The sequence below is a fragment of the Pararge aegeria genome, chromosome 11, assembly GCF_905163445.1.
Source record: "Pararge aegeria chromosome 11, ilParAegt1.1, whole genome shotgun sequence".
NCBI lineage: Eukaryota > Metazoa > Arthropoda > Insecta > Lepidoptera > Nymphalidae > Pararge > Pararge aegeria.
In genome coordinates this window covers 18055593-18078723 of record NC_053190.1, presented here as the reverse complement: position 1 = coordinate 18078723, position 23131 = coordinate 18055593, and the positions used below count along the sequence as shown (strand labels likewise).

The window sequence follows — 23131 nt, the reverse complement described above, 5'->3', positions numbered from 1 at the left end:
AATTTTAACATAATTTAATGACTAAACAATGGGCTGGCTAAACAATTTAACATTATTACAGATTTATTAACTTGACGATCTTTAAAAGTGACTAATTATCCTGACATATGTATATTTCTAAGACATAAATCGTGTAATTGTAATAATATAAGGGTCAAACTGCTTCTTATTGCTACTCCCTGACAAGGCCTCAAGACTATGATAAGGCATGGATGCAAGTAAAATTCACCTCGGGATTTGTAAAATAGCATTTGTTAACTATGTGCTATTCCTTGACCGCTTAATTAACTTGAAATTAAGCATAGAACATGTATTGAAGGAAACGGTCATAGCTAACATTTTATGCCGAAAAAAAAGATTTTCGTCGGGAGTTTTTAAAATCCGAAATAAACGAAATCGCGGACAACAGTTAGAAGGTAAAAAAATAAAACGAAACACATACAAAATTTATTCTATTCGTAACTTCTATCAGACTTTGTAAACATTAAATCTATTGCCTTGCTTAAACTATTTTAAAGTTAATTAATATAGGATGAGTTGTTAGTGTCGTATGGTAACTAAATGGATGTACGAATTTGCATTTCCTCCGTAATTTTAAGTACTAAGATCCGAGTAATTATGCTTAACACCTAGTTATAAAAACGTTTACCACGGTGTCCAAGCCTGCCAACGACAATCCTAGTAATGTAGATAGTAAATTATCATGGATTTTTTTTTGCATTGCCACTAATAGAATCAAAGAAGTAAATTTTTGACCCAATTTTTGGCACTTAATGTGTGTGGTTTTTTTTCAATTTTACAATTTATTTATTTATTTTTATTAGGACTACCAACAAAATTACATGTATTATAGTTATGAATAAAGCTAGCCTTTGGTTACAAATGACACATAATTTAACTTATAGGTAGTCACAGCATGCACTGGTTAGTATGTACGATAACTCAATTTTATACCAGCATTATTAAAAGATATGTAAATTTATAATAATAAAATTTAAACAGAAAGCTTCATAAGTGCCTGTGATAGGCCTACATGAATAAAGAAATTTTGAATTTGAATTTGAAATAGAAACTAAAACTACACTACAATGAACATATAGCTTGCTATCGGTATGTAATCCCAGCAAATAACAAAACTGCACGGTGAAATTGATGGACGTTGGTGTTCCAACCAACCACGCAACTCCGCACCGGTAAACACAGCGTTGGTAGATCCCCAACCAGCTGGACAGACGAAATCACGCGAGTACCGGGGAGCCGCTGGATACAAGCGGCCCAGAATCGTGGAGGATGGAACCCCACACAAAAGACCTATGTCCAGCAGTGGACGTCAATCGGTTGATTTAATGATGGTGATGAATGACGGAGCAATTATTACTTAACCTAACACCACTCCACGCCGCGTTTCGCACCGACACCGGAGCATCTTGAGGAGATGTTGTTTTTACAATGCACAATTGCCAAGTACCTAAAACCGTCTCGTATTTTAAATCATGGAATTTAACAGAGCAACGCCGGCTTACATCCAACAATTCACCATTTTGGTAATTGATTCCTAAAACAATTGAATGCCTGTTTTAACTGACGTCGAGGCAATGCATAAATAAGTAACGCCTAATCTAAGATTCCCAGGCACTTGACCAATAGTAACCTAAGAGTTGGTGAAAGGTTTTAAAATTAAATAAAGTTGTTTGCTATAGATATCGTTCACTACCACAAACTCAAACGTTTGGATGTGCGATAGACATCAGAATCGCCCAAATTGCGATTCCAAAGTTAGTTAAAAACGTGCATAACGTTTTAATGTCTTAAACACTTTCAAACACTGGCACTACTAGGAACTAATCGTTCGTTATTTCTGATGATAATTCAGCATTATCTGGCATGGTCGCTTAGAAACTTCTTTGACACATCATTGTCAGTCTCCTTCATTTGCGGCATCGCGAATCTACGGATTTTGTACACTCCGCTCACGATCAGCGCGATGCCTATAATCTGAAAAAAAAAAAGATTTTTTTTCTATCTTTTTTCAAATAAACCCAGTTTTTTTTTATCCTCTACAAGTTAGCTCTTGACTGCAACCTCACCTGGTGGTAAGTGATGATGCAGTCTAAGATGGTAGCGGGCTAGTCTGTTAGGGGGTATGGTAGTCATCATCCTAATCGGTTCCCATGCAACATCGCACCGGAAGACTAAATCGCTCAGTACGTCTTTGTCGGTAGGGTGGCCAAAGTCTCCCGCCAGACCAGACCAGAGAAAATTTTGAAATTATAAATTCCCCAAGTGCCCCTGCTGGGAATCGAACCCCAGCCACTGTCCCCTGCTCCAATCGGCCGTCAAACTAGAAGATATAATGGACGGAAGACTCACAATAAAAGCGTAGAGTCCATACGGTAGCCCGAAGCGCACACCGAGCGCGGCCTTGGCGAAGTCCACGTACTCGCCGTCCACCTCGATGTCTTCGCGGAACCAGAACATTGGCAGCAGAGTGTCCGGATCCGGAAGCTGGTTATTCAGGCTGCAATCAGGTATTATTTCCCTTTACTGAATCCATAATCGTGGCTTATCTTACCCTCGCGGCCTATTCGATTCAAACTATGTCGTCGAGGGCCGCACCCTCGACGACATAGTTTGAATCGAATAACACTTTCTTGCATATTTTGTGGGTTGAGTCCATTCTGCTAAACTATACCTTAGTCCATATAGAGTAAAGGTACCTTATGCCAGGTATATGCCTGACGAGTGCGTTCGCCTGCAGCTGAGCGGAGATCGCCAGTGGCATGCCGGTCACTGGCTCGATTGACATCCTGAAGTTATGCTTCCTGGAACGCGAAACAGTAGAATTAGTAAAGCTTAGTGTCCTAGGAAGTGCAATGCTTTTTTCTGAGGAACAACAGCATTGTTGCAATACTGTGTTGCAAACTGAAGGGCGAGGTTGCCGGCAACCGAGGTAACAGGTAACCGAGGTTACAGGCAACCGAGGTTACAGGCAACCGAGGTTACAGGCAACCGAGGTTACAGGCATTGGGCAAAAGAGGCTTAATGCGTACGTCTCAGGTTGATGGACGCAGGGCGGCACTTTGTAAGCCGTGCTCTTTAAATACCCCTTGTTGCTCTGTTTTATTTTTTATTGTTAATTTCCCTCTTTGGAGAATCCGCTTCCTCTAACACAAGTCAGAGTCCTTATATAGTTATTTTTTCAACTTTATTTAATTTTAAAACAATTTGTAACTAACTAATTTGTATTTTTCTGTCTATTGCACTGTTTACTATTTTTGTGCAGCAGTCTATTATAATGTGTTGTGTATTTTTATTTGTTATTATCAGTTTGCAGTTTGTCAAGTGCTCGGCATTGTAACGTTGCCGCCAGAATATTGGGCAATCTGTTATAAGAAGGATAACTGTCTCCTCTTCCCCGTCATCACAGGCTCATGCGTTACTGTCCTTGCATTTGTATTAATGTAGATATCCTGCAAACCCTCCGTGGCCTGTCTGAGCCAGGGTTGCTCTGTTTATAGGTGATAGGGCCATATGCCACATGCATATCGCCCACCTATCTACAAAAAAAAGTGGTCGTCCAAAACGGAATAACTTGAAGTTGATGTTTTATAGATTCCCGTATTACTTTTTGAAATAATGGCTACACTTTTCGTGTCTTTTAGCTAATAGCATATGTTACTAGTAATGAAGTTGCTGCAGTAGTACGCTTGTATAATCTTTTGCGAGAATGGGTAATTAGAAAACTTACGGAATGGGGTTAAGGCCTTTAATCTTGCTGGGATAGTAGGGGCCCATGCCCAACATGTGGGGCAGGGACACGAAGGCGGGGGCCCCGTACTTGCATGCCGACACGTTGAACGAGCCAGCTGGCATGCAGTTTCTGTCCCGCACTTCATCGCAGTAGCATGCCTGAAAATGGAAATAAAATATTATGAAAATGAAACTTATTTTGCTATACTCCGCGAGAATTTGTCAAATCTTTATTAAAACCATGTGTAATTTTGCATTTTGCATTATGACGAGTATCACTAACAGACGGTTTAAAGAAATTACTTTAGAGGAAAAATAAATAACCTCAACTAAAAATTGGCCATACTAACTCAATGTAATGATATTATTATGTTTGTATGTAAACGCGTTTTTCTTTTTTATTATATTCGTTACAGTCATGCCTAGAAAGCATGATGAGGTCTAGATTGGAGCACGCTTGCCTTGAAGGTACTCTAGTTAAGTATACGTGGCAGGTAACACATTAACGCAGCTGATGTAATGATTGTGTCTACTTATGAAATTGTTTACAGTCCATGAAGTCCGGGGCTCCGGGAAAGGAAGGAAGAATATTTATTTTTCTATAAATAAACTAATTCAAAACATAATGTTTACTTATGACAACCCTATTAAAGATAAAAGACCGATACGTGCCTACCTACCGCAGTACCTACGCTATGCGGCTCGTACCTAACAAAGTATACATTTAGCAAGTAATGTAATGGCTGTATTTGATTTCTTTCTGTAAAAACTATGCCAGTGATTTACTCTTAAACTATTAGGTTTTCGGTTTCACAGTTAAGTCTCTGATTTCGGTTTTCATTTACTCGTTGTATATGTATATCTATATCTTTATCTCTTTGGGGTAAAGCAGCTGATATCGAAACTATATTTATATTGCAGAAAACAGTTGTACGGTCAATATATAAACTTAAATCACGCGAATCCCTCCGTGAGAAGTTTAAAGAAATAGGCAACAATATAGTATTTGTAAGACAACATATTAGTCTTTATAAACAAAAAGTGGACATAAACAGTCGACTTACAAGAAATGGTCATAAATTAGTGTCATCTGCATATCGTCTGCGAAAGGTACAGAAGTCATTTGTGGGATTGAGTATACGCTTTTATAATACGATTCCTAAAGTGATTTTGGACCTGCCAATGCATAAGATTAAGGAATTTGTTAAAACACATTAATTACAGCGAGGTTAGTATACAATTGATGAATTTCTTAATGACAAGGTTGCTTGGAAGCATCCGGCTCCGCTTTCAGCTCTCACAAGATAGAAAAATGAATGTTAAAATGTAAAATGTAAATTGTTGATGTTGGAAAAGAGCAACTGCTGAGTTTCTTGCCGGCTTCTTCTCGGTAGAATCTGCCTTCCGAATCGGTGGTAGAGTCAATACAAACAGACATACTTGACGTTTCAAAAGCTTATATTAAGCCTACTTGAAATAAATGAATTTTATGTAGGAGATTAGAATTTTGCACTAGGCTGAGGATCATCAAATAAAATAGCCGACCTTAATAATGTAGTACATACCTGATTTGGATATTTATAACCGTTGTCGAACAGAGAATCATTGGCTGAATATTCAACGCCTTCGATGCCATGTTTCACTACTTTCCCCGAAAACGGTAATGTTATGTGCCTGCGAAAGTGAAAACAAATTTATCATCCTCATTTTTAAGAAAAAGTTTGCAATAAATTACCTCTTGCGTTATGATTCTGAAGCGGTGATAGCGCATAGGGCAATAGCTCAACTTCCGTTTCGGGGGGCCCAGTTCGAATCCCAGCACGCACCACTAACTTTTCTAAGTTATATGCGTTTTAATCAACTAATATAACACTTGCTTCAACGGTGAAGGATAACATCGTGAGGAATTCTGCATTATCGAGAGTTGTCGATAATGTTCTCAAAGGAGTGTGGAGTCCACCAATCCGCACTGGGCCAGCGCGGTGGACTACGGTCTTAGACCCTTCTCATTGTGGGAGGAGACCCTTGCCCTGTAGTGGCCCGGTAATGGGTTGATATGATGATGATAATGATGAAAACATTAAGGTAACAACTCACGTGCAAAGATCCGCAGCGAATATGGTGATCTCTTGTTGATCCTTCTGTAGGTTCCACAGCTCTCCCGCCGAGCCCTGGATCAGCCCACACTGTTCCCTGAAGACGGAGCTGTTGGAGTTCTGCCATCGCTCCATCTGACCTAGTTTCCTGAAGTCGGTGCTGCCCGTGTTGATGTTGAAGAGTCCATCGGCATCTATGGAGCCATTTCTCTGGAACGCAAAATTATCGACTTGACAAACCAACAAGAGACTTTAATATTAAGTCACATCTAAGATTCTGTTCATTTTGTAACTTTTATGACGACCTCCTTGGCGCAGCGCTGAGCGCTTTGGTTTTAGGTGGGAGGTCCCGGAATCAATTCCCGGCAAGGGCTTTTTGGGAATTTATAGTATCTAAATTTGACAGCTTTATTATGAATTATGAGACACACGTTGTGTTCTGTAAATAAATAAAAAAAAATCTATTTAAATATAAATGTTAGTATTTTAATTTTGGGATTTAATATAATAATCTTATATCTATAAACGAGCAATTTTTGTATATATATAATTGGAATTTCGGAATCGGCTCTAACGATTCCGAAATTTCGGGGGGGCGATAAATCGATCTAGCTAGGATTCATTTTTAGAAAATGTCATTTTATTTGTGTTTTCCGGTAATAACCGATTTGGTGCAACGATATTGCACGGGTCAGCTAGTACTAATAAATATAGATACTACATAAAACACATCGCTAGCTATCCCCAAAGTAAACGTAGTTTATATTATGGGTACTAAGAGAGCTGATGAATATTTTAATGAATATAATGCATACAATACAATATACGGATACAACCCCAGTCACTAATAAACTTTTATGTACGAGTACATCACACAAACATCCAGTTGTGGGAATCGAACCATTTGGACTCGGAAAGCAGGCTGCCCACTGCGCCAACAAGCTGTCGAATTATATGTATACTGGGTGTTTGCCTTCAATAAGAACTTTATTATTATTGTCTACCTTGTAGAACCACCCGAATCTGTCAAACGGTATGGTGTACGGCAAGCTGGGGATCTTGCCCACGAACTCCAGAATGGGGTCTCGCACGCCGTCGAAAAGCCACGCGGACGCGTTGGCCGTGGCGAACATGTTGGTGTGGTACACGCGCAACACCATGTCCACTAAGAACTTCAGCATCATGCGGTCGTTGCGCACTGTGTAGGCGATTGTCTACAAAGACAAGTAACAAAGTTAGGAAAAATTAACCTAATATAATATATTATGAAACTATTTAACAATTATTCATTGTAAAGTCAACATCTCCTGAGGATGCTCCGGTTTCGGAGCGAAACGTGCGTAGAGGGTACATAGCCGAGGATCTGTTTGGTGTGGAGTATACGGATTGAAGTAATTATAAATTACACCATACAGATTCTCCTGCTGTTCGCGGAGTATAGCAAATTAAGCTTAATTTTTATAATATATTATAGATTTCCGCAAAGTAACGCCTGCTTCTATCCAATATCTAATATAATATATCAATTAATAATTTTAAAACTACCGACTTTCAATAGTGTACATTATGCAAAGAGGAGAAGGAGTTTGGAATTTGAGGTGATTATTCAAACCACTGGGCTATCACCGGAAGCGGTGATAGCGTAGGGGGTAGGACTTCGACTTCACTTTCGGGGGGCCGAGTTAGAATCCCAGCGCGCACCTCTAACTTTTGTATGTTTAAATATCACTTGCTTCAACGGTGAAGGAAAACATCGTGAGGGAACGAGCATACCTGAGAGTTTTCCATAATTTTCACAACGTTGTGTGGATTCCAGCAATCCGCACTGGGCCAGCGTGGCGGACTAGACAAGTTTTCCTGTAGTGTGCTGGTAATAGGAGGGGATTCACCGCCGTGACTCGCTGTTAAGCTGTCTTGTCTGCGCCTGTCTCTTTCCGGCCGTGTCCGATCTACCGTCCCATGGGATAGTAAGAGTGAGGAAATAGAGAGTGCTCATGTGTTTGTGCATTCACTTGTGGACTACAATATCTCCGACGTATTTTGAAAATCCCTCTAAAGATGGACCAACGTGGCTGAAAACGGTCAGTTGACTCACGGTCGTTACTTCATTACTGAAGATCGTAATCCTGGTGAAATCTTAGCTCCTTTTGCCCGATTCCTACTATGGTTGGCAATCGTCTCTATCGGCTACCGTCGGATGCTATTTTGGCGATTTGATAGAACCGGCACGAGTTTGACTGTTTCAACTGGCATCTGGTTCCCATCAAATTCAAAATTCATTTATTTCAAGTAGGCCTAATATAAGCACTTTTGAAACGTCAAGTCTGTCTGATTTCTACCGAAGATTCTACCAAGAAGAAGCCGGCAAGAAACTCAGCAGTTGCTCTTTTCCAACACCAAAAATTAACATTTTACATTGTAACATTCATTATTTTATCTTGTGATTCATTATTCTATGTTAATCTAGTTGGGGAACGGCCTCTAGGTCTTTTGCCTTCGGTGTTGTGTGTATGATAATGTAATTATATTTTTTTCCCGGCGTTTATTCCCTTATCGCATTATGTGCCCGAAATAGGAGAGCAAGCGCTGGTAACACTTTTATGCGCTTGGCTGTCCAGGGTATTCTTCACATGCCCTTCCAGCACCACATCTCGGACGCGTCTATCCTTTGCCTTTCTTTTGCCCCCTTGCGTCATGATTCTTCATCCACCCATTACCACCCCAGTACATGGCAATACAATCCAATCATTTCAATTTCAATCATAAGTGATATTTAAATTGCTTTAATTAAAAACGCGCATAACTCCGAAAAGTTAGCGGTGTGTGCCGGAGATCAATCTCGTTCTCTACGAAAAGAAAGCTGAAGCTTTATCCAATAGACTATCACCAGTGGCGTGCATAGACGGAATGATGTAAGCAGATTATAGAAAATGAAAAAAATCTCCAGTACGATTTATAAAAACCTTAAGGATAGGCATTGTAAGAGTTATAAAAAGCCTACCCTTAAATATTTATAGAGATCTTCTTCATTTAATATCATCTGCATACCCTGTGCATACCCTCTATGCACGTCACTGACTATCACTGCTTATCTTTATTATTATTTCGATTGGTGCAGGGAGCAGCGACTCTCCTTTCTGAGTTCAAGGCCATGGGTCCGATTCCCACAACTCGTCAATGTTTGTGTGATGAACAGGAATGTTTTTAGTGTCGAGGTGTTTATTTGTATAGAATAAGTATTTATGTATAGTCTATACCTCTTATTCATTAAAATATTACGCTTACTTTGGGGCTAGATGGCGATAAGTTTCATATTATATTTATTTATTATTTATGTATTATCGCTATGGAAAAGATTGCCAGGAGACAAAACATAGATAAAATTAGTCTTACCGCAACGATTGGATTAATAGTAGTGATGTTATCAGACAGGCTCCCACTCGACCGCTCCGGCTGGAAGTACCAGAAGCGCTGGTTTCTGAATGTCACAGTACCATTGTCGTTCCATGTTATGTCCACCTGGGAAAAAGATCTGTTACTTAACACCTACAGACATCGTCACATGGCAAATCTCACGACCAACAAACAAACAGGCAAGCAATTGGCAGGAGGCAATAATCTCCCCGGGGAAAGGATAAAAATGTATCTTCTCCCACAGCTTTCTTCTCAGCTTCTCTCAACAGCTCAACTCTCAGAGCATTAGCGTACAAGTGGAAATAATATCCAACTAATATATGATAAACCAGCGTAGTGTTCAAGTGCTTTAGCAAGTGGAAACGTTATTAACATCCTCTCTCAGGAAATATGATTTTGTCTCCTGTGCAAGCCCTGCAGAGTGTTTTAAATAGTAAAATCATCAAAATATATCTCATAATGACAACTTTGCTTGGAAGCTCCGCTTTCATCGCTCACAAGATAAAATAATTATTGAAAATAGCAACTGCCGAGTTTCTCGATATCCCGGAGTCCCAGCCGATGGTAGAGTCACTATAACAGACGGACAGACTTGACGTTACAAAAGGGCTTATGGGATAAGCCCACTTGAATTTTTCTCTTAAAGTATGGAGCAACTACATCAAAGAACTGTCAAACGCTTTGCTCTAGCTTCACGCACAATTTTTACAAGAACGGAGGGAGTTAGAGCCAAGACCCAAAGTTCTGCTCCAATGTGGTTTGGCAGGTGCAAATAAAGACGTCGCGTGGCAGAAGCAAAAAGGTCAAATATGTTTGAAATCCGTCCATTAATAAAATTAGTTACTTAAATCATAGAATGATTATGAATCGATATGGGGCTCACATTACCCGCGGGAGTTAGAGGTTTTATTTCCATTAGGATAATGAAAATAAAACGGTTATTGTATATTAAACTACCACTTGGTCTGATGTTTAGCATGTTCAACGACGGATCACAACGTTATATTGCTAAAATTGCTATAAATTAATTGGCATTTTTACTATTCATTTTTTTCTTCAAAAACAAAAATAACCTATGTATCAAATTAAAAGTAAATTAAATCTAAAACGCCTTCGAAACCACCGCAGCGAGGCACAGTACCTAAGATGCTGGCAACATTGCCCCTTTGAATGGCCGAACTAAATCTTTGGCCAAGCTAATAGCCCGCTCTAGGATCACCGGTAGACTCGTTAACCTTATTGACAATTCTCGTCAACCCTTAAGAAAAAAATTAATTTAATCGAATTGTCAATGCTTATTGACAATTATTTTTTTCTATTATTTGTTTACAATTCCATTACAATAGCATATATAATCTATACTTATATAATTATTATAATTTTAAAAAGAGAATCAATCATAATACATTTTTAATGGGTTTGGGCCTGTGCTAGACCAAGTCGTGTTTGCGCATGCGCCGCAATCTATCCTGCTGGGGCATGTCTGTGCGGCTTATACGCGACATCGCACCGGACCCCTAAATCGCTAAGTGGCACGTCTTTGTCGGTAGGGTGGTAAACCACGGCCGAAGCCCTCCCACCAGGCCAGACCAGAGAAAGTTCCGAAATGATTTACAAATTTCCCCTGCCGGAAATCAAACCCGGGGCCTCCTACTTAAATTCACAGCGCTCACCGTTGCGCCAGGGAGGTCGTCAGAAGTAGAAACCTAATTCGGATAATTAACCATTTAACTTACATAAAATCATGTTGATAGCTAAGTTAGGGCTTGAAGTAAGGACAAACAAACATACTTTCGCATTTATAATATTAGTATGGATGGTGATGGAGGCTCAAATCACGCAAATCCCTCCGAAATTCAAAGAAATAGGTATTACTTACTGTAGCTTCACAATAAATTTATTATAATATAGTATTTGAAAGACAACATATTAGTCTTTATAAACAAAAAGTGGATATAAACAGTCGACTTAGGTACAAGAAATGGTCATAAATTAGTGTCATCTGCATATCGTCTGCGAATGATACAGAAGTCATTTGAGGGATTGAGTATGCGCTTTTATAAAATGATTCCTAAGGCAATTTTGGACAGACAAATGCATAAGTTTAAATAATATATTAGTAATATTAATCTATTACAGCGAGTTTACTGTACAATTGATGAATTTCTTAATGACAAGGTTGCTTGGAAGCATCCGGCTCCACTTTTATCTCTCACAAGATAGTAAAATGAATGTTAAAATGTAAAATATAAATAGTTGATGTTGGAAAAGAGCAACTGTTGAGTTTCATGCCGGCTCTTCTCGGTGGAATCTGCCTTCCGAACCGGTGGTAGAGTCCCTACAAACAGACAGACTCGACGTTTAAAAAGTGCTTATTTAATCAAAATTCATCACATATATGAATTTGGATTTATTTTTGAATTTGATGATAATTTTTATCCACCGGTTTTTCATAATTCGATCTCGTGACCACACTTTTATAAGACTGCTGACCACTGCACCAGAGAAGCAGCAACGTCGTAAAATATATTAATTTGCATGAGATCAATTAATGACAGTTAATAATAAAAGCCTAATTGACGATGTTATTGTTTCAATTAATTAATTCCCGTTAATTACTGAGACGTCCGTTTTAATTCCAGTTTTGCTCGCCTTCATTATTGTATTGAGTCATCACAAATAGCCTTTAACAGTCCACAAATGGACCAACGGGAGTGTGTGCCCATAATCACGCTGGGCAGACAGGTTAGTGATGCATTAGATGTAGGACAGAAGATACTGACTAGTCTCAAACAGCACTATTTTTAAAATAGTTTATGATGTTCGACGGTAAAAAATCACTCTTTATAAAGAGTATATGGTAGTGTCCATGAAATGAAAATGAATGAATGAATGAATGAATACACTTTTATTGTACACCAAAGAAAAATAAGTAGTTACAAAGATATAAATACATATAAAGAGAGTACAATTTGGTGGCCTTATCGCTACATAGCGGTTTCTTCCAGGCAACCAATGGCGTAAAAGGAAAAAAACATAGAAAAGAAAATGCCGAAACATTTCTATAAAAGTCAGCCCCATTTCTGTGACGCGTGAAAATACCCTTATCTATTTATCATCCTAGGAACACCTATTAGATGGTTGTAAATGAATCGATGACCGACGTAGATAATATATCTATACATATATATGCATATACATATACATATAGATACACTATCTATGTCGGAAGTTGTACAAAAATTTGAACCTATCTATGGTATTTATTACTCGTAGATCATGTACTAACAACAGAAATGACTAAACATAAAATATATGCCTACTTTATCTATTTTATCACCATAAGATATCTATCCGTTCGTAGTAATTGACATGGATATAATAGTAGATACCTTTATCTATGGGAGAATTTGTACAAAATGACATAAAACTTTTTTTCCTCTTTTCTTAAATATAGTTCAACGGGTACATACTATGATAATATTTTTGGATTTGTCGATATTTCGACCCAGTGGCATGGATCGTGGTCACGAACGGGACTGCGTAGGTACACGATGTCAAGTTGGATGTCACTGGCAGAATCTGACTACCCGCTTTCGTGTTCTTTCGTCGGTATTTCATGAACTGTTCGACACACTACACTGACAAAGACACTTTTAAATTGAGAAGCTGTACGATGCTTTCTTGGTTTGCATAATTCTAACACTATGTTACACACACTTGCTAAATTAAAACCGTCCTCACGATTGACATTTTTGTGCTGCCGAATTTCAATATGTCGTATATAATGTGTCGGTGGAGAGAACTTTAGGGTCATGTAGCTCTATCCAGTGCTGGGTGTCCACGATCCATGCAACTGGGTCGAAATATCGACAAATTCGAAATATAACACCCTGTGGAGTTTACTAGGAAAACATTCATGCTCATCACACAAACATTTTCCAGTGTGTTCCAGTCTGAAGGCCGTGCCTCAAAATGATGCACACAGGGCGGCATGTTGCAGGGACTGCTCCTTGCATAGCCTGTGAAGTGTTCGTCCGTCCGTCAATTATTACTATAAAAAAAAAAAACAAAAGCGGCGTAATGTGTTGATACCTACACATTTTTGTACACTTACATTTTTTTCTGCGAATTGTACAGCTATGTGTTATGATTCATTTTCGTCAAATTACAACCTACATTACGTCAGCCGCTCACGTCATTTCTACAAAATTACTTGAAATTTTTCGTAGGAAAATGCCGATTATTGACTGAAGTGTCCGCTTTGATATACCGCGGGCAACTAAAATTGCTGAGTTCTACTACAAATAGGTACTAAAGAACTACTCAAGTTTGCCGTTACGATTTCAATGGAATTTCTATAATTAAAAAGTAACTCGTGTGTAACGATGGGGCTGATTTAAAGTTCCTTAAACAAATAGGTTAAAAAAAAAGTTACTTCTACACTCCAATATGAGTTTTTAGGCTTTTCAGAAGAGGCACGTGGGATAACATTTTCCACCAATTTCAAAATCCTGACTGTTACTGAAAATACTTCATAGCAGATAAAAGCATCCTTTTTTATTTGGTGGAATAAGATTTATGGCTCTTGGGCAGTACAGAGGGAATGAGGGAATTCTCCTTCCCTGAGGAGGGCTAAAAATCACCATAGCATATACATCTTGTTGTATATCCGTTGTTCACTTCCCGGACGTCTATCAACCTCCCCGAACAAGCTACCGCGCTAAAAATGCGGGACTCGGAGCAGTGTTTAAGACTGGTAACGTTGCCTCCTCCCAACAAAAGTTGACTAGAGGCAAATTGCCATTTTCTTCCCCCCGGCTACACCGGTAGCCGGCCGCTGACGGGCGGATGAGCGGGCTAACCGAGCCCAAAAATCGGTGATCCGCATTCAAATAAACAAGCTACTGGATAAACGATGTAGTCAAATAGTAATGCTTGCTCACGCAAATATTAAATCGAGTTTGTTGCGAGCGTAAACGTGGGTGTGTTAATAAATAAAATGAAAAATAAATAACATTTTATTTGTACACAAGTTAATATGTGGGTACACAAGCGAGGTCTTCAAATCATACATTGTCCTTTCACATTCTTCTGTTATACATGGTGCGCAAAATGTTGTTGACTTTACTTTCATTCAAATTTTACATAAGCTACATATATCAGTTTATAGATCTTTATCGCTTGTTACCTACGAACTGTTTTTAAAACGATGTTAAGTGAAATTAAACTCTGTTAAAAAGTAATTTTATTGCACTGTAGGGAAATAAATTATAGTAAAAAAAAACACTTATTATTGAGGGGCAGTAACTTTGAAAGTTAAACAAACTGAAAAACTTATTAAGTATCTAGTAAGTAAATAAGAAGCCGATAAGTTGGTCTGTTTAAACACGCAATTACAACACTAAAAATATTTACCTACTTAGGTACCTAATACACGGCAATTTTATAATGTTGCCTGTTTTATGTTTATCAGGTACGATGGAGCTGATCTGATGATGGAGCCGCAAGGTAGCCATGGGAATTGGGAATTGGTTATTTAAATACGCAACCCTATCGAGTCTGTAGTCGATCGACTATAAATTATATAAAACTAGATATGCCCTGCGGCTTCGCCAGCGAAAATTTCGGGACTTGTAGACTATGTACGCTGCGTACATAGTCTACACCTATGTAGTCATACATGAGATTTTCGACAAACATTTTTTTAACTTTCGTGAAATATACATTTTTTTTTAATAAAAAGTATCCTACATTACTTCTTATACCTCTAAGAATACGTGTACAAAGTTTCATGATGATCGGTTAAGTAGTTTTCGCACGAAAGCGTAACAAACAAACTTACAATCGCATTTATAATTTTAGGAGGATTATGAGGAAGGATTAGGAAGGATACTCAACCTCAGAGGTGCACCGTCCCTTGATTGGCAAAGTTGGCCGCAATTTCCGAGCCGAGCAATTTTTTATTACAGGGATGCGGATTTAAATCACACAGGTTCTGACGTTTCAAAATACAGATTTAAATGAAATATTATATAGTTATGTTTAACTTTAAGGCTCTTTTCTATTTACATCCAAAAAGCTTGTTTTAATAAAAATATATGTGAAATAAAGAATAAAATTGCGAGGCGCTAAATCGTTTTATCTGTGTACAATCAGGAAGTACCTGTCAGATTTAAAAATATAAAATACGTTTTGCATTAGAGAGCTATTGAGAAAGGTTATAGTAACAATGTATATGCATGTGTGCACGATAACGTGTGTGCGTGCATGTGTGTGTATACACGTGTTTGTGTGTTTGGGTGGGTGAAATATTATGCGCATGACATTGTAATTTTAGTTTCGTGATCCTCAACTCTATAACCAGGCTTCCGCTATCACATTGACTGAAAGGCACTTTGACGAATGTTGTGTCATTCATTGATACTTTATAAAGATGATACCGCGCTATTACTATTTACAACTAAGATATTGTATCATGTGATTGCTTTCATATAACTTTTGGTCCGACATCCAACTGATATTATAAATGTGGATGTTTGTAACTCGATCACGCAAAAACGGCTAAACGGATTTGGATGGAATTTGGCATGCATGTAGCCTTTGACATGGAAAAGAACATAGGCTATCTTTTACCCCGATTAAGTCGCGGGTAGAAGCTAGTAATCTATACTTATATTAAAAATCTGTTCTTTATATCCGTTTTTCAACCCCGACGCAAAAGTGAAGGGGTGTTATAAGTTTGACGTATCTTCGTGTGTGTGGTTTTCTGTCAACGAAACGTTACGAACGTGTTCAAAGTTTAATAATCTGATATTTCGACTAGTTTGTCGAATTGTTGGCGACCTCCCTGCCACAGTGGTGAGTGCTGTGGTCTTATGTGGGGGTTACCGGGTTCAATACCCGGCGGTAAGTGATGATGCAGTCCAAGATGGTAGCGGGCTTACCTGTTAGGGAGTATGGTATTTATACCATAAATAGGTTTCTGCGGTCACTCTGGGCCTCATAAGAAGGCTCAGAGTCGCTCAGCGAGCGATGAAAAGAGTTATGTTAGGAGTAGCTAGGAGTATCTCTACGTGATCTGAACTGAATGAGGAGATCCTTAGAAGAACTAGAGTTACCAACATAGCTCAACGAGTCGCGTAGCTGATGTGGCTGTGGGCGGAGCAGATATTGGTCGACCCCCAACCAGGTGGACAGACGACATGAAACGAGATTGCTAACTTGTAGTAAAATAAAAAAAGCCTTATTTTATCAATGCGAGAGTCTTTAGTTGTATACCTAGGTTTGGCTGAACAACAGCTGACAGCACAGATCCTGATGAACTTTGGTACGTATATGGTTTGCACATGCCTAAATATTTAATTTTTATACAGTCTCAATACATATATTTATATCTATATCTTGTTTGCGTAGTTGTAAGCTAACTTAGCACTTATTCTTTACATGCGACGTTTACTTGGTTGGTAAATAAAATAATTGGAAAAAATATATCGAAACGAACGTTATCAAAGATTGTCGCATCGTAAATTTAAACAGTCGCAGATTTTTATTCAGTTTAATTGTCGAATTATTTTATTTAAGTATTGATGATGTTACAATTAAGCTTATAGCTAAACTAATTACTGTAAAGGTCATGCCCACGTGTACCTACTGGTGCCAAGAACGGCAGTATTTCCGCGCTGAACAGCCAGGCTGATTCTTTGCGCAAAAAATGTACCAGCCCTTCTGACTAAGAATAAGGCGACCCACGGCGGGCCGCGGTGAAATGTCTCGAAAGATGTTTTTGGCACAAAGATTTTATGGTTTCCACGGAAAATGGAACAAATTCAAAATTCAAATTCATAAATGTTTTGTTCATGTAGACCTTATCACAGCCACTTGTGAAGCGTTCATACATTTAACATGATACACTATTGCTAGTGATGGTGATAACTGCATTCGTTAACTCAAAACTAAAGCTAGGAGGGTTCAAAACGCGCCCTGGTCTATGAAGAGGCCACAAAAAACTTAGGACAAATATTTAACTCTCGATTATTATTATTTATCATAAGAGAGTATGTAAGCTGTCGTCAATATTTAAATATCTGTTACGGAATGTGGTTTCTCTACAAGAATTGTATCTACAGAAATCGATTTTAAGTACGTTCAAATTAAAATTGTCATTTAACACTACATTGCTAAATGAGTACCTTCAATTAATTTGTCAAGTTTTATGAAACGTCAATAATTGTTGTGACGTTCAGACAATTCTTAAATCCTTTCGCGTGCCGCTAGCACCACACAAGAGTTTTTTATAGTTCTCAGATTTAAAGTGGATTGAAAATGGACAAACAATGTTTTCAGGTTGCAATTTATCCCGCCAGCGATTGAGCTGAACATAGGTCATGATCATCGTCATTATCAAAAAAATGGGACAGACAATGGGTCTTCTCCGGGTTAAGGCCGTAGTCCACCACGCTAGACAGTTGTGGATTGGCAGACTTCACACGCCTTTGAGAACATTATGGGAAACTCACAGTCATGGAGTTTTCCTCACGATGTTTTCCCGTAAGTGAAAGTTTAATTGCTTTTATTAAAAACGTATATAGCTACGAAAGGAAGACAAAGGCCTTATCAGGGCTCGGAAACCGGAAAGAATTTCAAACCGGTTTCGCTCATTGACCCGGTATCGGAATCATTTCGGTTAAGGTTTCGGTTTCGTTTTTTTAACCGGTTAAACAGAAAAACCGGTTCTTATTTAATTTCATTCAATCGTTTGAAATTAACTAGTTTCACGATCTTTAATTTTAGTTATTTTTGTGATTTGCTGCACGCGCTGCTATAAATATATGTACGAATAATCAGAAGTGGCGGATTATTTAAATGACCAAAAGTTTTTCCATGCACATATTTATAATATTGAAAGTATGCTTTATCGATATGTCAGATTTTATCAAATAGCCCTATGAAAGTGATTATGCGATTTATGTACGTACTAAGTGCGCTATTGCTTATAAGATTGACCTTCACATGAAGAGTGATTGCTTATTCACTCTTCATTTGGAAGACTTCATATTGTAGGCGGTGGAGAGAAAGGATACCGGAAGGGCATTGCAGACCTTAGCGGCGTGTTTTACAAATTAGGAAGCAGAAAAATGTTAATTACTATGGATTTTTAGGCATTACGTACGTAATTTCCGACTAGGTTCTTAGGAAGACAACGGATACTGGAAGGGGATTTTAGTTTTTAGAAGTGTGTTTGAGAAATGAGGAAGCAAAATATCGTAATTATAATGGATTTTTAGGCATTCAGTATAATATTGTATATTAACAATTAATCATTGTAAAGTCAACATCTCCTGATGATGCTCCGGTTTCGGAGCGAAACGTGCGTAGAGGGTGTATTGCCGAGGATCTGTTTGGTGTGGAGTATAAGGATTGAAGAAATTATAAATTACACCACACAGATTCTCCTGCTTTTCGCGAAGTATAGCAAATTAAGCTTAATTTTGATAATATATTCAGTATAATATCTTAGTTTTTTTCCTTAATAACTTCTCTCCTTTAACTTAACAATTCTTATGGGTGAAGCCCTCTTCAACCTTCCACCAACCAAGCAAATGGCCCACCTGTTGGTGAATGGAAAGCCTTGGCCTATAAACAGAGCAACATATTGCATTACTTAAAAGGCACAGAACATAAAAAAGTTAAAGGTTCGAGCTAGACCCCCGAAAGTGAAGACGAAGTTCCTTCCACTCGGCTATTACAGCTTCACAGTGCGGTTTGGTGGGTATCAATTAATTTCATCAAAAATGTTAGTGCTCTAGGCGCGGAGATCGCACAACGAATTTCCTAAATCCGTAGTTTCAACAGATAAACCTAATGCCCAAAAATTCTCAATTCGAGACGGAAACGTAGCCACTTCTTGATTTGTTGAACAGTTGAACATGCTAACCACTAGACAAACGATGTACAAGATTTATGTAAATAGCTGTAGCCTTGAATGCATGGATTTTCTTTGCTAAAATAATTATATGCTTACTGAGCAAATTTTTCAATCACTAGACAACTTTAGTGAGATATTTCGCTTAAAAAACCTGTCAAATTTATTCCTCCAATAATGATACTTCGATACTTGACGATTGAAAAACCAGCCGGTAGCGAAGAGAATGCTTAACCAAGCGAAGATTGGGTACATTGTATTTTTGTTATATACATATTATGTAAGATTTTTTTTTTTTTTATCTTACTCAATATTTCTTTATTTGAAGACTTTTATTTGTATTTCTTTTAACTCTAAAATATAATTTTTATTAATACATAACTATAACCTAAAATAAACTATTTAAAAACTAAATAAAATCTAAAACGTCCTCGAAACCACCGCAGCGAGGCACAGTTCCTAAGATGCTGGCAGCATCGCCCCTTTGGATGGCCAAACTAATTCGTTGGCCAAGGTAACTGCCCGCTCTAGGATCACCGGTAGACTCGATAACCCTTTTCGATAATTCTTTGAAAAGGGTTATAAGAATTGAAATCTTTTATTTTTATGAGTGTATGTACATATGCACCACCGTCATCGGTTGCCTGGAAGAAATCGCGATGAAAGGCTATCGAGATAAGGCTGCCAAATTGTATACGTTTTTTGTTATACTTATCTTCATTGATGTACTTTTTGTGGTGTGCAATAAAAGTATATTCGTTCATTCCATTTACTTATATTGACGCCTCGAATATATTTCTTATTTTAAGTAAGCTAGTAAGTAATTCATGCATACACTTATGAAACGTGAAATCTGTACATTGATAGTGACTCTACCACCGGCACAGTTCAAATTCTTCGCAGATAAAGCTGGCGAATAACTTAATAGTTTAGTCACTCTAATCCAACACCGACATTTATCATCCATACCCAGAGTTACCTTAGGATTCGTGTTATTAAAGTGTATCTTGACGGTTGACGGCCGTTTGGCGCAGTGGGCAGGGTCCTTTCTGTGTCCAAGGCCGTGGGTTCGATTCCCACAACTGTAAAATGTTTGTGTGATGAACATAAATGTTCTTCAGTGTCTGGGTGATTATATGTATATTATAAATATTTATATATATTATTCATAAAAATATTCAACAGTCGTCTTAGTACCCATAACACAAGCTACGCTTACTTTGGGACTAGATGCCGATGTGTGCATTGTCGTATTATATTTATTTATTCATTTATCTATAATATACCCAAAAATATCAAGTCCTTTTTATTTTTTTTACAATAATTGAATTCTAACAATAATTGATGCAGTGATCAGATAGCCCACCTGATGGTAAATGAAAAATCGTCGCCTATAAAAAGAGCAACATTTCTCAGGGCACGCAAGGAACCCGTCGTACAAATAGATCTGTATCCATAAAACTGAGGCGGCGCCAAGCCGGATATGTCTGTAGTTGTGCAACCACAAAGTGCAGTAGAGACAGCAGAAATAAGCATATCGCCAGATTTTTTTATTCTACTAGTTGGCGCTTGACTGCAATCTCACCTAGTAGTAACTGATGAGGCAGTCTAAGATGGTAGCGGGCTAACCTGTTAGGTAGTATGGTAGTCATATCCCAGATCGGTTTCTAAGCGACAGCGCACCGGAACGCTAAGTAGGGTGGTAACTAACCAATAGACACCACGCCAAAAAAAAGGGGGTAACTAGCCAGAGCAGACCAGAGAAAATTCAGAAATTATAAATTCCCGAATTGCCCTGCTGGGAATCGAACCTGGGACCTGCTACTTAAATTCACAGCGCTGATCGTTGCGTCAGAGTCGTCAATAACGTACTTCCCCGGACGAGGTTTCCACTACCAAAATCTGCCGCTGGAAGTAGGTATTTTAAATAGTTTTATACTCACTTTCCGATTAATCTCTCGAAACACGTAGGGGCCCATTTCCTTCACCTCTATCGTAACATTCTTCCCTGCCAGGATGTCGTCCACATTGGTTATGTTGAACAAGAAGCACTCCATGTATATAGGAATGGGGAGAGCTTTCCATATGTCGAATGATGTGGAGCCGTTCTTGAGGACCATCATCTGGCGACACAAAGACAAATATATAATAGACGTCTATCCATATGCTGTAGTGCGTACATACAGGATAGGACATAAAATGTCAAAGCCCAGTTTCTATAATAGTGTTAGCAAATCTGCCTTTGTATGTACATTTGGTTAAAGTTAAAAAGGTATCTTCGTTCAGACTTTTCAAAATTATGTATAATCTGTGGTCGGTATAAGTTAGAGTAGGATTTCAGAATGACAAGAAACCAGATCAAGAAGGAAGGACATATACAATGGCGGGAAAACAGAGGTACAGAGTAGTACAGAAATAAGTGTCAAGGGATCGATTAAAGTCAAAGTCAAAGTCAAATATTTCTTTATTCAAATAGGCATATAGATGGCACTTTTGATGCGTACATTTGAAATGTGTACACGGTAGTGAGATGATGGCGATAACCATGTTCGTTAATTTAAAACTATGTAACGAGGGTTCCAAACGCGGCTTGGTCTAAGAAGTAGCCCACAACAAATCTAGCCAGGTGTTCTTTTTTCACCTTCTCACATTGTCATTTAAAATTATTACAATAGCAACTTGTTTAGAGCAATAATTCACACTCTCCTTTTTTCATCGATTACGTAGTCCTTTATACTATATATAATAGGACTTTTCTATAAGCTATAGGACTTTTCTGTAAGCTACACAATAAGTCAATACCCACGTGTTGTATCTTCGCGTGGAATATTTGCGGCCACATGGCGTTCATCAGCACCCCCACCGTCATGAACGCCATGCCGCTGCCGATCAGCCACACGCTCCTCTTGCTTACCACCATTGTACCACCACCTGCGACAGAAACAACAGCACTACCATTATAAAAAGCAGCAACAGTGGCATTTTCAACATAACCTCAGCGACATGATAATCAGCCATGATTATTTCTGACGCTTTGAAGAGCTAGCATATGTGCAACGAGATAATTATCTGTACCCGATAGTCGTATCTTTTGCATAGAAATAGAGGTCATTATCATATCAACCAACTACAGGGCACGGTTCTCCCCCCAAAATAAATAAATAATAATAAATAAATGTACTACGACAATACACACACCGCCATCTAGCCCCAAAGTAAGCGTAGCTTGTGTTATGGGTACTAAGATGACTGATGAATATTTTTTTTTTATGAATAGTATACATAAATACTTAGAAATACGTATAACACCCAGACACTGAAAAACATTCATGCTCATCACACAAAGATTTTCCAGTTGTGGTAATCGAACCGACGGCCTTGGGCTCAGAAAGCAGGGTCGCTGCAAACTGCGCCAATCGGCCGTCAATTAAATGAATTATGATTTTTTTTTAATTTTATAGACATTTTTATTAGTCTACGGGGTAAAACAATGTTCCGCTGCTGTTCTTCAATCCTCATACTCCACACCAAACAGATCCTCGGCCATATACCCTCTACGCACGTTTCGCTCCGAAACCGGAGCATTATCAGGAAATGTTGACTTAACAATGAATAAGTGTTAAGGATTGAAGAAATTATAAATTATACCACACAGATTCTCCTGCTTTTCGCGGAGTTTAAAAAATTAAGCTTAGTTTTGATAATATTAATGTATTGTGCATTGCTGGTATATCATCCCTATCCCTATCCCTACTTCCCTACTTTCCTACTAATATAATAAATGTCAATGTAAGTTTGTTTGTTACGCTTTCACGCAAAAACTACTTAACCGATCCTCATGAAACTTTGTACACATATGCTTGGAAGTGTTAGAAGTAATATAGAATACTTTTTATCCCGACATTAAGCTCGGTTCCTTTGGGGACGGCGATTTTACACCACAACT

The 23131-nt window shown here is 38.3% G+C and overlaps 1 protein-coding gene across 1 annotated transcript; it reads right to left on the bottom strand.

Annotated features, from left to right (window-relative positions):
* Positions 1-1875: 1875 nt before the first annotated feature.
* LOC120627661 (protein croquemort-like) lies at positions 1876-22105 on the bottom strand. Its single transcript, XM_039895679.1, has 10 exons — positions 21992-22105; positions 21129-21308; positions 9240-9365; positions 6851-7060; positions 5848-6056; positions 5316-5424; positions 3749-3909; positions 2718-2822; positions 2371-2518; positions 1876-1995 (listed from the first exon to the last, which is right to left on the bottom strand). Exons 1-10 carry the CDS (start codon positions 22103-22105, stop codon positions 1876-1878), a joined length of 1482 nt encoding a protein of 493 aa, XP_039751613.1.
* Positions 22106-23131: the final 1026 nt, after the last annotated feature.

What these genes read in the sequence shown, in the direction of transcription:
- LOC120627661 (XM_039895679.1), bottom strand. Translation starts at nt 22,105, where the DNA reads ATGGTGGTAAGCAAGAGGAGCGTGTGGCTGATCGGCAGCGGCATGGCG. An exon ending in TTCGAGAGATTAATCGGAAA is followed by an intron (nt 9,366 to 21,128) that starts GTGAGTATAAAA and finishes TCTTTTTCCCAG; the next exon opens with GTGGACATAACATGGAACGA. An exon ending in GATTCGGGTGGTTCTACAAG is followed by an intron (nt 6,057 to 6,850) that starts GTAGACAATAAT and finishes TTTGCGTTCCAG; the next exon opens with AGAAATGGCTCCATAGATGC.